General features: G+C 58.5%; 2 protein-coding genes across 4 annotated transcripts in view; one reads left to right on the top strand and one right to left on the bottom strand.

Moving 5' to 3' along the window:
- Positions 1-5: 5 nt before the first annotated feature.
- GORASP1 (golgi reassembly stacking protein 1) lies at positions 6-10100 on the top strand. Of its 3 annotated transcripts, none has more exons than XM_055134377.1 (9): positions 6-157; positions 2985-3065; positions 3896-4099; positions 6152-6238; positions 6343-6473; positions 6573-6765; positions 7124-7280; positions 7518-7655; positions 7805-10100. In XM_055134377.1, the coding sequence occupies exons 1-9, from the start codon at positions 95-97 to the stop codon at positions 8041-8043; spliced, it is 1293 nt and encodes a 430-aa protein (XP_054990352.1). In that variant the 5' UTR covers positions 6-94; the 3' UTR covers positions 8044-10100. The 3 variants fall into 3 exon arrangements, with proteins under 3 accessions (XP_054990352.1, XP_054990353.1, XP_054990354.1); XM_055134378.1 differs by lacking the exon at positions 6-157 and adding an exon at positions 1471-1674; XM_055134379.1 differs by lacking the exon at positions 6-157 and having other exon boundaries at positions 3875-4099.
- WDR48 (WD repeat domain 48) overlaps positions 9272-16116 on the bottom strand; it is a 51922-nt gene continuing 45077 nt past the window's right edge. Inside the window, exons 17-19 of the mRNA XM_004614560.3 lie at positions 15224-15300; positions 11655-11847; positions 9272-11097 (exon numbers count right to left, since the gene is read on the bottom strand). Of these exons, the coding sequence (XP_004614617.1) occupies positions 11002-11097; positions 11655-11847; positions 15224-15300 (366 nt within the window). The 3' untranslated portion in view covers positions 9272-11001. The remainder of the gene's footprint in view (positions 11098-11654; positions 11848-15223; positions 15301-16116) is intronic.

Genomic DNA, 16116 nt, shown 5'->3' with positions numbered 1-16116 from the left:
ACGTGACCAGGCGCGGCTAATCTAGCGCCGAGTCGGAGCTGGGGGCGCGGGGAGGAGGGTCTGCGCCGGGCTCCGGGGGGCGCGGGCAGGTGCCATGGGGCTGGGTGCCAGCGCCGAGCTGCCCGCGGGCGGCGACGAGGGCTTCCACCTGCACGGGGTGAGTGCCCGAGACTGGGGCGGGAGCCCGCGGCTCGGCGTGGTGTGGCGCGGCGCGGCGCGGGGGCTTCTGGTCTGGGGGGGTGGTGCGGAGGCCTTGGGTGGTCGCCCGGGCTGGGTGCTGTCCCCTGCCCTCCCCTCTGCCCCCGGCTGCGGGGCGCGAGAGGCGACGGCCCTTGCGTGGCCGTGGTGCCAGCTGTGCCAACTGTGCCGGAAGCCGGAGCCCGTCCCGGGCGGGCGGGCCCGGGGCGTCTGCGAAGCCCCCGAGAATGTGGCCCGCCCCCCCCGCCCCGGTGCGACCCCGCGCGCCCAGGGCCCGTCCACGGTCGCCCGCTGTGTTCCGAAGCCCCAGTTAGAGCCCGCGGGACCCAGACCCCCGGCCCCGGCCCGCGCCCTCGGGCCCAGCTGGAGGCGACCGGGGGCCCTGCTGTCCCGGGGAGGGGGGTGGTGGGGTGGACGCAGAAACGCGGTGGGCTCGGAGAGGGGGGGACCAGCCAGGCCAAGTGGGAGACGGCAGGGCTGGAGAAGGGGCCAGTGCGCGCCTGGAGACCCCTGGGTCGGGGGCGCTGCCGAAGGGGCTGCGGGTGGAAGGTGGGAGAGGGGAGGCCGGTCCCTCCAAGAGGGTGGGTGCGCAGCCTGGGCAGGTCGCGGGGCCCGGCCCTGAGTCTTAGGCGAGGGCCCCTCAGCCTGGGGGATTTTGTTGCTGGCGCCTGTTGCCGGTGCAGGGCGGAGGGGCTGGACATGTGGGGGGCGGGGTGGGTGCTCTGAGCATCCCTGCCTCGGGTGGATGCGGGGAGGAGGGGGGCCGTCCTGGCCGTTGGTGTCGGCAGTGGGACAGTGCTAAGGAAGGGGCCCCAGGGAAGGAAGAGCAGGTGGCCCGGGCCCAGCTGCGGGGAGGGCTGGCCCTGGGGAAGGTTTCCCGAGGCCCGAAGCAGGCGCCGGGATCGCCCCGTGCAGTCCCACAGCCCACCAGCAGGGGGCTGGGCCTGCGGGCCCCGGACAGAGGCCCTCCAGCCGGCCACAGTGAGGGGACCCAGGGACAGCCACAGGATGCCCTCCCGCCTCCCTCCCCGGCCTCGTCATTTCACAGACCAGGAGCTTTGGGCACATGCCCAGCCGTCTGTGTTCTAGGCCCAGAGACCCAGGCCGCTGCAGAGAGCCACGGGCTGCGTTCTCCGGCTGCGTGTTTGCAGGGGGGTGGGGGGAGGGTTGAGGGGATGAGGCCGCGGGGCGGGGGAGGGGGCGGGGGGGGGGGGGAAACAGGAAGCATTAACAGGTGTGCGGCCGTGCTGGCCAGGACTGACCAAGCAGGGTCAGGGGACAGGGTGATGATGGGTAGGTGCTTGGGTGGATAGAGCTCGGCCAAGGCCATGGGCTGCTTGGAACAGCTTGTGGGAAGGGACGAAGGCAAGGACCTGGAAGGGGGGTGCAGGGCAGAGGAGGCCCTGGAGGGCAGAGCAGGAAGGTGAGGCTGACGTGCCTGCAAGGGATGATGGGCCAGGACACGGAGGTGGAAAGGTGGGTGTTGACGATGCCCGGATCGAAGGGTTCCAGAGGGTATTCAGACAGGTGGCGCCTGGGGGAGCTTTTGAGTTGGAGCTGGTCTGTGCCCACCTCATCCTCTGGAAAAAGGGAAAGTAGGGACCCCCGCCCCGGGCATGGACAGTGAGTAGCTCTGCTCTGGGCCGGGAGAAGACCCTGCCCCAGGGGCTTGGTCCAGAGAGGCTCAGGGTGGGGCTGACTTTCAGGGGCAGGGAGGGGGACCCATGCCTGACCCAGCCACTGGGCTCTCCTCTCCCCTGTCTGCTGGGGGAAGCCAGCACCAGAGCTGAGAGTGGGTGCAGGTCCCCCGGCCCCTGTGCGTGTCAGCTCCTGCCCCTGGCACTGCAGATCGTGAGCGTGGGGTGTGCTAAGAAGCCGCTGATGCAGGCCCAGGCCGTGGACCCCTAAGAGGGTGGGACAGAGGGAGCTGCAGCTTGTGGGTTTGGGGATGCAGCCGTGTATCACTTGGTGGGATTCTGCCAGCCCGGCCTGGGCTCAGGGTGGCATGGCATCGGGGCTCGCCCCCCCACTCTCCGAGGTGGAGCGGCTGGAAGTGCCCCTGGCAGGAGCAGCACCTCCTCCGCACCAGGGCTCCAGCACCCAGTGGGGGTTGCTTGTGTTGGCCCCTGGGCTGACTCACGGGGCCTAATTGGAGACGCTGCCAGGAGGGAGCCCCTCGTGGGGGGCACCTGGCCTGGAGCCAGAGGCCTCCCTGGGGAATGCAGCACTGGAGGGCGGGCAGCAGTACGGGGCTCCCCTGCAGAGGCACCCAGAGCCCCAGGAACAGCCCCCCCGCCCCCCCCCGCACAGCCAGGCTATGTCCATGGAGCCCTGAGAGGCAGCTCCTGCAGCCCCCCAGGCCCAGGGACTGCTGTGAGTCTGCGGGGAATTGCGGGGGAGGGACATGGCTCCCCCAGCTCAGGGTCCGCATGCCCGGCCCCGCTGCTCTCTCACTGCCTCTGCTGGGGCACAGCCCGGGCCCGGCCCTCCTGGCTGGCTGACCTTCCTTCCTGGGGTCCCCCAGCACCGCCCTGGGCCTGTGAGCAGCTCTTGGCTGCCCTGCCCTCTCCCGGGAAGCACCGGGGCGTGTGGGCTGTTGCCTTAAACGGGGCGAGTGCCCATGTGTCGGGTGATGACGGGGAGTGAGGAGGTTCTGGGCCGCCAAGGCTGCTCCAGCTGGCGGTGGGGCGGGGAGAGGGCCGGGCCGAGCAGTGCTGACTGCTTGTCTGGGATTCCCTGCGATTTCCGAAATGGGGTGTGGTGACCGGGGCCTCTGCGGGGGACAGGTGCAGGAGAACTCCCCTGCCCAGCAGGCCGGCCTGGAGCCGTACTTTGACTTCATCATCACCATTGGGCACTCGAGGCTGGTGAGCTTCCCTTCTGCCCCTCGGGGTGGGGGGTGGGGGTGGTGGTGGTGGGGTGTGTGTGTGTGTGGACACACAGCTGGTGCACTCCCTCCTGCTTCTGCATATGTGTGAATGTGTATATATGTGTGGTGTTTATGTGTGTGTATGCATGTGCACACACAGCTGGTGAGCTCCCTCCTGCTTCTGCATGTGTGTGAATGTGTGTATATGTATGGTGTTTATGTGTGCGTGTGCATGTGCACACACAGCTGGTGAGCTCCCTCCTGCCTCTGCGTGTGTGTGTGTCTGTGTGTGTGTGTCTGTGTGTGTGTGCATATGCACACACAGCTGGTGACCTCCCTCCTGCCTCTGCGTGTGTGTGTGTGTGTGTGTGTCTGTGTGTGTGTCTGTGTGTGTGTGCATATGCACACACAGCTGGTGACCTCCCTCCTGCCTCTGCGTGTGTTTCTCTCCCATGAGAGACCCAGCCCTGCCCTGTCCTCCTGGAGGGACACCCACCCTCCTGTTCCCCCAGGGCTGCCCTCCCAGCCCAGCTCGTGTGTTCACTGCGATGGCACCTCAGGGGTCGGCCTCCAGGGCCGGGACAGGCTTCGGGCTCTGCCCACTCGGGACCGGTTCTGACCCAGAGTGGTGCTGGCAGCTTGCAGAGGGAGGCAAGTTGTGCCTGACCGCAGGGGCTGCAGGCCACGGGCCGGCATCCAGCCACGGCTCCAGCCCATCCCTGGTCTGGACTCTGCTGGCGCGTGTGTGTGTGTGTGTGGGGGTGCCCCCCACCAAGCCTGGCACTGTGGGTGTGTTGGGCGTGTCAGCCGTGCCGCCCTGCCCCGTAGAACAAGGAGAATGACACGCTGAAGGCCCTGCTGAAGGCCAACGTGGAGAAGCCCGTGAAGCTGGAGGTGTTCAACATGAAGACCATGCGGGTGCGCGAGGTGGAGGTGGTGCCCAGCAACATGTGGGGCGGCCAGGGCCTGCTGGGCGCCAGCGTCCGCTTCTGCAGCTTCCGAGGGGCCAGTGAGCACGTGTGGCACGTGCTGGTGAGTGGATGGGGGCGGGGGCATGGGGAGGGGGGCTCCCGAGGGGGCCAGGTCCCCAGAACAGGGTTGCCCGGCTGTTGGTCTTCACCCCGAGGGCCTCGGGGTGCTCTGGAGCGGCCAGCATGGTTTTCCAGGCAGCCCCCCTGCTGGCACCTTTGGGCTCTGGGCTGGCCCTGGGATCTGCCGGTGCTGCAGTGGCCGAGGGATCTGACCCACGGGGACACAGGCAGAGGGCCCCGAGCTTGCGGGGTTGCTGGCTTGGTTGAGGGCCCCTGCCCCTTGCTCTCACTTCCTGGAGGGTCTCTCAACCTTGTCAGCCTGCCTCAGTTGGCCCACAGGTGAAATGGGAGCTGAGAAATGTGCTTTTCTGGGGGGAGGGAGCTCCCTGCAGCCTGAACGCCTGTGGCGGGCAGAGCGGCTGGGCGGAAAGCTGGTTTTATTCTGTTCTGGCCTGCACCTGACTGCCTAGAGTGTCCTCCCCGTGGTGCTGGCGGACCTTGGCCGGGGCCAGGGCTGCCCCGTGCAGCACACCAGCTCTCCTGCAGTCCTCAGAGCCGTCTCCCCAGCCCCAGCAGTAGGAGAACTGTTTATTCAGCCACTGATTGAGCTGATTGAATTGGGCATGAACTCCACAGTACTTTAAAAAAAATTCTTTTTAATTGGATATCTGTGAGGTAGACCATTACAAAGCTGGTCATAATTGGGTTTCAGCCATACAATGATCCAGCACCCACCCCTCCACCAGTGCACGTTTCCCACCACCAACATTCCCCATTTCCCCTCCACCCTCCCCCCACCCCCCGTCCCCCACCCCAGCCTCCCTCTTTGGGACACACTTGCTTTCTTGTTCTCTCCTTTTCCTTTTGTGCATTACGGTTTGCGATACAGGTGCCAAGAGGTCATGGTGTTTGTTCAGGGCATTCGGTATTTTTATCGGGGTGGTACGGCTGGAGTAGCTTTTCAAAGCAGCTCTGGGGGGTGGATATGACTGCCAAGTTCTTCTGGAAGGACAGGGAGGGTGGGGGTAGGTAGCCCATCTCGACCCCGAGAAAGCCTGGAGATTTCAGTCACACAACCCGCATACCAGAATTTTCAGCAGATTATATCTAGGTCCGTCCTGAGACGGTGGAGTCAGGCCTGGGGTATGGAGGCCATTTTGGATTGTGGAAGCAAGTGACCACTAGGGGCTCTGCTTGGGTGGGCACAGGCCAACCCACCCGCCTCTGATTTGCCTTGGTCTGTTCAGCCTTGCATGGGTCCAAGATTAACTGGCTTTTGATCTCTTCTGAGATTATCTATGGGCCTCTGAAATAAGGCCAATAAGTGAGCTTGTATAGCTGAGCCGGAGGTGATTTATGGGCACGGCTCCCACAATACCTGACTTTTTTTTATTTTTTGCTTTTTGGGTCTCACCCGGCGATGCACAGGGGTTACTCCTGGCTTTGCACTCAGGAGTTCTTCCTGGCGGTGCTCAGGGAACCATATGGGATGCCGGGGATCGAACCCGGATCGGCTGCGTGCAAGGCAAACGCCCTACCCGCTGTGCTATCGCTCCAGCCCGACAATACCTGACTTTTGGCCATTTAATTTCATGGTAAACTTGGTCCCAAGATGTTGGGGTCCGGCCAAAGGCACAGCAACAATTTTGGGGTATCAGGAAGCCTGAAGGCACCAACAGGCTGCTCATGCACTCTCCCTGCAGGTACAGGAGGACCCGCCGGTGGCACTGCGCCCCCACGCCCCATGGTTTTAATCCTTTCCCTGTGCTACTTCAAAACTGCAGCAGCCCAGTAACCCAGTAACAACTACATAGCCTGCTGGGTAGGGGAAACCGAGGCTGCAGGGTGAAGCCACCTGTCCTGGGTCACAGCCATGGTGGTGGCTGGGGGCCCCTGGGGAAGACCAGCTAGGAGTTGAATCGGAGGGACAGTTCCAGGCCACTGCTGCCCTCTGCTGGGCGGGCGGGCGGGGTGGAGGGGACGGAGCAGAGTGGTAGCTCTCCGGTTCCCCTGCTCCCAGTGAGGAGAGGGGGGTCTGTGGTTCTCCCTGCAGGACGTGGAGCCCTCTTCACCTGCCTCCCTCGCGGGCCTGCGCCCCTACACGGACTATGTGGTGGGCTCGGATCAGATCCTGCAGGAGGTGAAGCGAGCGGGCGGGCGGGCGGGTGGGCCGGGTGCGGGGCAGGCGCTGCTCGCGGGTCTGGCTGAGGGGCGCAGGGCTCAGGCACCGCGTGTCTGCCACAGTCCGAGGACTTCTTTACGCTCATCGAGACCCACGAGGGCAAGCCGCTGAAGCTGCTGGTCTACAACTCCGAGTCCGACTCGTGCCGGGAGGTGACTGTGACTCCCAACGCAGCCTGGGGAGGAGAGGGCAGGTACCTCCTGGGTCCCCGGGCCCGGGGCGGCGGGAGAGGAAGGGCTGTGTTTGGGGCGGGGGCAGCACTCTGGAATGACACGTTCTCGGCCTCCGGCAGTCTGGGCTGTGGCATCGGCTATGGGTACCTGCACCGGATCCCCACGCAGCCTCCCAGCTACCACAGGAAGCCGCCCGGGACCCGGCCGCCGGCTGCCTCACCACCTGGTGTCCCACCACCGGGACCCGCCCCTCAGGCTGTTCCCGACCCTCTGAGCCCAGAGTTGGGCTCACGGCAGGGCGACTACACAGAGGTATGTGGGGGGCGGGGGGCCGTCTGGGCAGAAGGGGCACTCGGGGGTGCAGCTGTGCAGTGCTCCGGAAGCCCCTGAGCTTTTCAAAACAGCAGGAGCAGCAGGTGCTGCCTCTGCCCCCGCCACTGGGGTCTGGACCTGAGGCTGGTGCTCCTGAGGGTGGACAGTGAGCTGGCCCCGTCTGCCAGTCTGCAGGGGAGCCTGGCCGCGACTCCCGGGCGGCCGGGCGGGTCCCCGAGTGCCTCTGGGAGTCCCGTGCCGCAGCTCTGCGGGGGAGGCCAGGCCCCAGGGCCGGCCGCCCGGGGCATGGAAGCTGGGCCTGGGCTGCCCTCTCCGCCCACTTTCTTGGCTCCCGCAGGCCCTGCTGCAGGTCCCGGGTTCCTCCACCGAGGAGCCACTCACTGAGGCCTGGAGTCCCGTCCACGGCGCTCCAGACCCAGACCCCGCGGCGCTGGCACGTTCCGGGGAGATTCCTCTTCAGCCCCCGCCGCCACTGCAGCGAGTCATGGATCCAGGTAGCGGCCGGCCCAGGGCAAGGAAGTGGAGGCAGAGGGTGTGTGGGTGGGGTAGAAGCAGGCTGTGGGCAGGGCGGGACACGCCCGAGACCTCCCAGACCCGCTTGGATGTCGCCTCTTATGTGGGCCCCATCGGCCTGATTCCCCCAGTCCGGGGCGTGGGTGGGGAGTGTGGTACAGTGGGTGGTGGGCCCTTGGCCACCATGCTCCTCCCAGATGCTCATTCCCCCGCCCCAGGCTTCCTGGATGTGTCGGGCATCGCCCTCCTGGACAGCAGCGAAGCCGGGGTTTGGTCCGGCCCGCCGCCCCCTGCCTCGCTCACCTCCACCGCGGGCCCCGAGGAGGTGGGCTCCAGCAGCTCTCACGAGCGAGGAGGTGAGTGGCCGGTGCTTTGGGGTGGTCCCATCGAGGGGCTTGTATGCTGACCTGCTCTCCCTGGGTGGGACACGGGGGGCTCGGAGGCCACCCTGGCCTGAAGCCTACGAGCCGCCTCAGCCTCCCCCGCCCCCCGCCCTCTGTTCCAGGTGAGGCCACATGGTCAGGGTCGGAGTTTGAGGTCTCCTTCCTGGACAGCCCCGGGGCCCAGGCCCAGCCAGACCACCTGCCTCAGCTGACACTTCCCGACAGCCTCACCTCTGCGGCCTCCCCAGAGGACGGGCTGTCGGCAGAGCTGCTCGAGGCGCAGGCAGAGGAGGAGCCGGCAAGCACAGACAACCCCGATGCGGAGGTGGCCAGCCCGGCCCAGCTCCCCAGCCCCGAGTAACACGCTGGGCGGGGGCAAAGCCCCGGACGTTTCCCGCGGCCCCGAGTTCCACGCAGCCTTCCGAGCCTTTACTCTGCCTGGCGGTCCTGGGTGGGGGAGCTGGGCTCCAGCCAGCCCGCGTGGGGTGGGAGGAGAGGAAAGGCTTGGGAGAGGAGCGGTCTCTGCCGAGGGGGTCTCAGGGAAGGAAGGACACCTCCTTAAGCAGCTGGCGGGACTGTGAGGGGGGCTGGGCGGGAGGGAGGAAGGGGTGTTGTGGAATGCTGGGGGTCTGTCGCTTGCTGCCCCCTGCACACATGCATCCTACGCTGGCAGGAAGCCCACCAGTTCCACCAGCTCCCCAGGGGCAGGGGTCCCAGAAGTGCTAGGCCCTTTGTGCTCCGCCCCTTCCCCTCGAATCCTCACACCCCACAGCCCCAGAGTGACTGCTCTCGGCATCTAAGCTTGTACAGCTTGCTCTGAACATCCGAGGCAGCCAGGCAGCCTTGGTGGTGACCGGAAATTGCCATTTTCCGTTTCCTTCCCTGAGTGGACTCCCCAGAGCAGACTGCCCAGCCGAGGGCTGCACAAGCAGGCCTGACCCGCCTGGGCCAGGGTGGGGAAGGAGAAGGCGCCCTCTGTTTGCCCACAGTATGGGGGGTGTTTCTCTCGCCCTCAGTGCCTTTGGCAGGAAGGGGAGGCTTTGTCCTGGGTGGGGCCCCTCCCCCAGAGCACCCACCACAGCAGAGTCCCCACCTTCCCTCACCCCTCGCCCACTACACTCAGCGCCTGCTGCAAAGACCCACTCTGCGTCCTGATGTGTGAAGTTTGCACTTACAAGGAATTCTGAACCCATAGAACTATAGCCTCTCATGGGACAGCAGGCCCCAGGTCAAGGGCACCTCCTACCTCTAGCCCCGTGAGTACCAAGCGCTCGTGTGCAGCTACGAGCATGCTAAGCTTGTCCTGCAGGGGGCAGGGTCACTGCCCACGACAGACTGGTCACTCCCCGCACTGCTGTGCCCACAGTGCCATCTAGCACCCCACCCAGGTCTGCTACCACCCACGGGGCCCAGCTCTCCCCTCCTCTCTCCCCAGCCCCCTGCCCCTCTACCCTGATGGGGCAGAAAATAGATATTAATGTCATTTCCAGGTTGGACATGAAGCCACAAGTTTCTCTTTGCCTCTGTAACCATGAAGGAATGTGATAAGTGGGAAAAAAATAAAAATAAACGTGCATTACACTTTGAAATATTTTAACTAAAGCCTTTATTCTATACAACTGTGAAATAACAGGTTTTTACTCTTTTGGCATAGCAGACGGTCAAACTCTCAAAGTGATTACTGGTTTGACTGGGGGGAGAAAAATGTACAACCATGCTTGGGCAGGGGGTGGAGGGAGGGCTGGGTCGGCTGAGACCCTCGGACGGAGGGAGCTCGGCAGTGGGGCGGAGGGCTCGAGGCCCCTACGAGCACACCCATGGCTGCTCCACAAGGGTGGGGGGCTGCTGCTGCCACTGATTCACGACTATTGCTAAAAAAATGCGCACCCGACGTGCACTGCTGTATCTGACAGATAGAAAGGATTTTCGACAAAAGAAACCAGCTGCTCTTTGCGTAAGGGAGAGACTCGCTGGAAATGTGGCGCGTCTTCACTGCCGCCTGCCCAGTGCCACAGGTGGCCGGTCCCTTTCCAAAGGCAGCTGGCAGCAGGGAGGGGCCCGTCTGCAGCCAACAGTGAGATCTGGCCCCTGCCCGTCCCAGACCTGCTGGACAGGTCACACACAAGCCGGGGGAGGGAGGCAATCGGACCGGAAGCAACTGCCCTCTGAAGGCACTTGTGCTCTGGCTCACACAGGAGGGTGTCGGCATCCTTCTGAGAGCTCAGGCCACTGAGCTGCTCAGAATGCAAATGACCTTAGGGAGAACCCAAAGTTTTTTTTGTTTTTGTTTTTTCCTGCCCAAAGCTAAAGTGTTTATCCCCAATAAGTTATATACTGTACAAGATCCAAATGGTTCTATGAAAGCTTTAGAGTGTTAGAAAGAACAGTGAAAAGAAATCTGAATACAACAACAAAAACCCTGCATATAAAACTGGGAAAACAAATATGTATACGCCCAGGGTAGGCCTCTCCAGCCAGCTCACGGACACCCTGTCAAGTGTTCCGTCCTGTTTAAGTGAAGTCAGAACTTCATCCTGGCCTCAGGCCTCAGTGGAGTCAGGCTGCCACTCCCCGTGGGGGGAAACCCTGAAGCCAGTGGCCTGCAGAACGGACACCACTGAGCCCCCCATGGCCGCCGCTCCGGCCGGGCACCGCGGGCAGGAGCCGGGCATGCTCTGGGAGCAGCACCTGGCATCTCACCGGATCTTCCTGACAGAACACAGCTGAGGGCCAGTCTTAGAAACAAGCCCAGCAATAAACATTTATTGTGAGATGGGCTGGCTCTTGTGCAACAGCAAATTCCTGAAAAAATAACTGCCTTAAACGGTGGAAACACATTTTTTTTTTTTTAATGACAAACTTGGAAAAAAAGCCTTCATAGGTCCCGCACGAATGGAATGTACTCTTCAGAAAAGCTGGAGCGTGTGGGCGTGGGGGGACACAGTGACAGAGAGGGCCCTACGGGGAGTCTCTAACAAGTGCTAACAGACAGAGCGCGGGGCCCCTGGCACAGGAGGAGGGAGCAGAGTCTGCACTGGCCTGTCGTCGCGTCTCTGCACAGCTCACGGGGCCACACCAGCTCGGGGCTCTTCACGCACACGCGCGCGCGGCCTCCCTGGGGACAGCTTAATCTACACATGGAGACTGGATTCTATATTACATCTCGATTAGTCACTTGGATGGAGAGAATCTCGGTCCATACCAAACCGGCCGTTAGAAGTCTTGCTCCCGTGGGGGCTCAGTGGGCTTCCTCGGGCTACTCTCGGGGGGGCCCCGAGGAAGGTCAGTCAGTGAATACCCAGGAGCGCTAACACACCCTTCACGTGGATTTCTGACGGTAATGGAGGGTGAGGTCCCCACCGCTCTTCCATATGAAGTGTTTCACTGTTCGGAGGTCCATATTAGGGTCCAGAACCTGGAGTAAAAAAAAAAAAACAGTAAGAAACACCTGCCTGTATGGGGGTCTGCCACCTCTGCCCCCCTGGTGTAGACGGGTGGGAAACTGGTGGTCTGGGACCGGGCGCAGGACAGGAGCACGCTCCAGGCGTCCAATGGTTGAGGGACACGGCTCTCCTAAGACCCTAATTACGGGCAGTCTGGCTGGGGACCGGCCTGTCTGTGTGTACACACACGCAGATGTGACCTGGTGCCTGACCACACACACTCCCGCCCGGCCCTTCTCGGGAAATGAAGTGAGCAAGCCTGCTTCTCCCCACATGCACCTCCACTCCAGCGGGGCAGGCGCACAGCCTGAGCTCATGTCTCTTCCCTGGTCAGAAAGATGCCTTTGCCTGGGCACTGAGAATGGTTTCCTGACCATCTCCCCGGCAATGCACAGCAGCTCCAGGGTGGACTCCAGGGCCCTGGAAGGAGGCGCCCAGCCCGAGGGAGAGACCCAGTGCCCCGAGAGGCACATTCCCCGTGGGGGCGCCTACAGTGGGGAACCGGGGCCTGCTCCTCAAACCCACATACCTGGTCCTGGCACAGAAGTTCAATTTTCTCCTCCGCTAACAAGGCAATATCCTCCTCTTTTTCCTGTTCTCCTGGTTTTTCGTTATTAGAAGAGCTAGTGGTTTGAGACTCATTATCCAAGTTGATTATTTTCTCATAAACATGTTCCATTACTTTCCGGACCTGGAGCATGTCACTGGCAGAGAGTCTATCTCTGTGAAATGCAAGGGCATATTTTGACATCTGCAAAATCACTGGATGTTATCTTTGAAAAAAAAATATTTTTTCCCTTTGCAGCATCATAATTTAGAATACTGTTCTTGAGAGTGTTTCACACATATGTCACTGCAACACCCCCCACCAGTGTCCACTTTCGCCTGCCCACTATCTCAGGGTTCCCTCAACCCCTGGCCCCATTTACGCCCTGCCCTGCTGCCAGAGTAAGCACAGTTCTCATATGCATATGACCTCTCCCAGATATGTAGATGTTACATCTGATAGAGACGAAACATGACCAGAGAAGCATAACCCAATGGTTCCGCTCATTGTCTTCATCGGTTTTCAGAATCACCAACTGATTTTCCACAGTATCCTCCTACAGCTACAATCAACTAAATGATATTTAAAGCCAAGTTCCTTGGTATTAGGCCAGGTGTAAATTAAGCCAGGAGTAGGAATTAGGTATATACACAACAGTGTAAGTGGAATACGGTGTTCCAGAGCATCCTGCATTCAGAGCGTCACGGCAGAGAAACAGCCAACAGACTCACTTGTACTCCCTACCTCACCTGCTTCCTTTCAGATCCCAGTAAAAATAGTTTCATGCACGTCTTACAATTAGAAAAGGTCATGAAACCACACAAATAGTTCCAAAGATTGGTGTTTTTACTTTCTAAATATATAACTATATAAATAAAATAAACACTTGGCCATTAAAACAATGTTCAAATCATCTGCAGCACGAAGAGAACTCTTAGGCTGCAGAGGGCCTGATCGTTCTCAGCACTGCACTGACCCAGAAACAGTCCATATGGGTAAAACGGCAAAGCTGAGAAGCTGGGCCATCACGGAAGAGACTCTTCCTTCTCTGAGGGAGGGAGACAGAAGAGAGTGAAAGAGGAGAGAGACGGGGAGAGAGAAGAGACAGGAGAGGGAGAGGGAAAGAGGGAGAGGTAAGAAGAGAGAGGGGAGGGGGGGGGAGAGAGGGAGAGAGAGAGAGAGAGAGAGAGAGAGAGAGAGAGAGAGAGAGAGAGAGCAGCTGGCGTGGCTCGCAGAGCACAGGCGGGCAGACCCCACATGCTCCCCACACTCCAGGGCTCTTGGTGCTCCTCCTCCCTCCCTCCCCACAGCCAGGCCTTCTGCCGATGCCTGCAAGCAGACAATACCCAGCTGAGGCCGAGTTTCAGCCTCCTGCCAACCCAGACCCCTGAAGCCAAGAGCTGCAGTCTTCAACAGGCGTGTTTTATTATTTTTTTTATTTTATTTTATTTTTTTTATAATTTATTTATTTTTAATTAGAGAATCACCGTGAGGGTGCAGTTACAGATTTATACACTTTTGTGCTTATACTTCCCTCATACAAAGTTCGGGAACCCATCCCTTCACCAGTGCCCATTCTCCACCACCCGTAAACCCGGCGTCCCTCCCACCCTCCCCAATCCCATCTCCCCCCCACCCCACCCTGCCACTGTGGCAGGGCATTCCCTTCTGTTCTCTCTCTCTAATTAGCTGTTGTGGTTTGCAATAAAGGTGTTCAGTGGCCGCTCAACAGGCGTGTTTTAAACTGCATGTCCAAATCCGGGCTCATCGACTCCCTCACCTCCTCTAATGCCCATTACTGGCCAAATCAAGCAGTGCAGGCCTGCACTTCTGAGAGCCACATGAACTGCAGTCATTAAATCTTAAGAGCTATTTTAAAAATCTTTTCGTATGCTTGGAGGCAGATGGGTGGGAGGGTAGGCAGGAATGTATATGAAACAAGAATGCTTAGCCCTGTGCTGATAACTACTGAAGTTGCTGGATGGAGTAATTGAGCCTCAATGTCCTATTTTCTCTTAAATGTCCTGTTACTGGGTCAGAGAAAGTACCACTGGGTATGACCTGCAAACAAAACACTGACATGTTCTAGCATTATTTCTTGCCTGACATTCATCAATCCGACAACGATGCAATACTACTGTCTGCCATGGAGGCAGGGGGAGGGGGGGAAGGGGGGGCATACCAGGAATATTGATGGTGGGGAATGTGCACTGGTGGAGGGATGGGTGTTTGATCACTGTGTGATTGTAACCCAAACATGAAAGCTTGTAACTATCTCAAGTGATTCAATAAAATTAAAAAAAAAGCAACAATGAAACCTCATTCCCCTTCCAGTATCTTCTCATAACCAGCTACAGAGGTCCTCACTAATTTGCAAATCTCATGCTTGCTCCTACTTCAGTCTTTCTCTCTCTGATCAAGCTACTTCCTGGACCAGGAACTTCTCTTTTGAAGTTCTAGCCATCCCTTACATGTCCAGTTCAAATATTTCCTTCAAGAAGCCTTTCTGGCAAGTTCCAGCCCAAACTCCATTCCATTCTACTCTTCTCATAATCCCCAAAGTATCCATAAAGCAATCATAGGAGCCAGAGACAGCTCACAGGGCCGGAGTGCAAGCTTTGCATGTGGGTGGTCCAGGTTCGACTCCTGCACACGGCTGGGACTGGCTCCCGAGCAGAGAGGCAAAAGCAGCCCCTGAGAAGCGCCAATTCTGAGTGTCCCACCAAAAAAAATTTCTTTCTTTTTTTTTTTTTTTTGCTTTTTGGGTCACACTTGGCGATGCTCAGGGGTTACTCCTGGCTTTGCACTCAGGAATTACTCCTGGCGGTGCTTGGGGGACCATATGGGATGCCGGGGATCGAACCCGGGTCGGCCGCATGCAAGGCAAACGCCCTACCCGCTATGCTATCACTCCGGCCCCCAAAATTTGTTTCTTAAAAGGAGATTATACATAGATGTGTCCTGAACTATGAAATTATTGAGTGAGGTAAAAAATCTGTTTTGGGGGCTGGAGCAATAGCACAGCGGGTAGGGTGTTTGCCTTGCACGCGGCCGACCCAGGTTCGATTCCCAGCATCCCATATGGTCCCCGAGCACTGCCAGGAGTGATTCCTGAGTGCCACGAGCCAGGAGTAACCCCTGTGCATCGCCAAGTGTGACCCAAAAAGTGAAAAAAAAAATCTCTTGTTTTGGACTGGGATGATGGCTCAGAGGCCTGGAACACACGTTCTGAATACTGGAGCCTCAAGTGGTTCCCAATACGAATGGTCCCTCTAGCACCCCAAGAATAACCCCCCAGCATCACTGGCATGGCCCAAAAATGAACAAAATAAGTTAAAAAAAAAATCCCAAATCCCATTTTTGAGCATCTGCAGCCTATCACAGCAGGTAGATGGTAAAACGGTTTGATAAATGCTAAACTGTATACACTTTCAATATTATAAAACGAGTCTTAGATGTATACTTATTCCTCTGCTATAAAAACAACCATAAGGAACACAAATTCTCTCTGATAATTAATCAAAGTTTCACATGATACTACATTCACTTACTTTTTTAAGGTCTTTGCTCCTGAAGATGCATGAGGTTGGAGGTAGAAAGGAATTTTGTTGAATTTGGGCATATTTTTCTGAAACATTAAAAGTGAAAAAAAAGGTATGATAGTTTCTATTAGCTAACAAATGTAAATGACATCAACAGGAAAATATGCTTTACAAGTTATCTTACAAGCAAAAAAGTAACTTTCTATGAAATTAAGAGGAAGCCTTAGAAATTATGTCAACCTTAGATAAAATACAGCTGCAAAGCGTTAACATTTAGTCTTATAATAAAAGATATGTAAAGACAAATTTTAGATACACTGCAACAAGTTTTATTTTTAACACTTTAAGCCATACAAACCGAAATCTTAACTCTATACTAAAATATTGGGGCTGACACCTAAATGCTCCCATGAGAAAACGCCAAGTCTCTTAGAAGAAACCCAACACATTTGCCTCGGAGGACACCCCCAGATGCTGGCTGAGCCACGAGGGGGCTTCAGTCAACCGGCTCACAGAGCAGTTGGGCCCTCCCACTCTCCCCGATGCCTGAGTGGGGTGACGCTAGCGTGGGAATGGCAGCCAACCACCACAGAGACGTTGACCAGGAAGGAAAACACATATTAAGTAGAGGATAAATGAACTGATTGTCTCCTCTCTGGATACTAGGCCCCTCCGAGCCTCCCTGTCACATCCTGTCTGGATGTCTCCTCACAGGGATAAGTCATAGCAAAGGCAGCAGAGGTTTGCAGAGAGCTCGAACGTGGGAGAGAGGAGACCATGGAAGATCCACCAGGTGTCACACTGGCTTTAAATCCTGCATGGTGGATCTGGGAGAGACAGCAAATTTCCAGAAGGTTCTAGAGATTAAATCTCTTTCATACGGCTTTAAGGAATATACAAAA

The sequence above is a fragment of the Sorex araneus genome, chromosome 4 (assembly GCF_027595985.1).
Source record: "Sorex araneus isolate mSorAra2 chromosome 4, mSorAra2.pri, whole genome shotgun sequence".
Lineage (NCBI taxonomy): Eukaryota > Metazoa > Chordata > Mammalia > Eulipotyphla > Soricidae > Sorex > Sorex araneus.
This window is presented reverse-complemented; position numbering and strand designations above follow the sequence as displayed.

What these genes read in the sequence shown, in the direction of transcription:
- GORASP1 (XM_055134377.1), top strand. Translation starts at nt 95, where the DNA reads ATGGGGCTGGGTGCCAGCGCCGAGCTGCCCGCGGGCGGCGACGAGGGC. An exon ending in AGCACGTGTGGCACGTGCTG is followed by an intron (nt 4,100 to 6,151) that starts GTGAGTGGATGG and finishes TTCTCCCTGCAG; the next exon opens with GACGTGGAGCCCTCTTCACC. An exon ending in GCCTGGGGAGGAGAGGGCAG is followed by an intron (nt 6,474 to 6,572) that starts GTACCTCCTGGG and finishes GGCCTCCGGCAG; the next exon opens with TCTGGGCTGTGGCATCGGCT.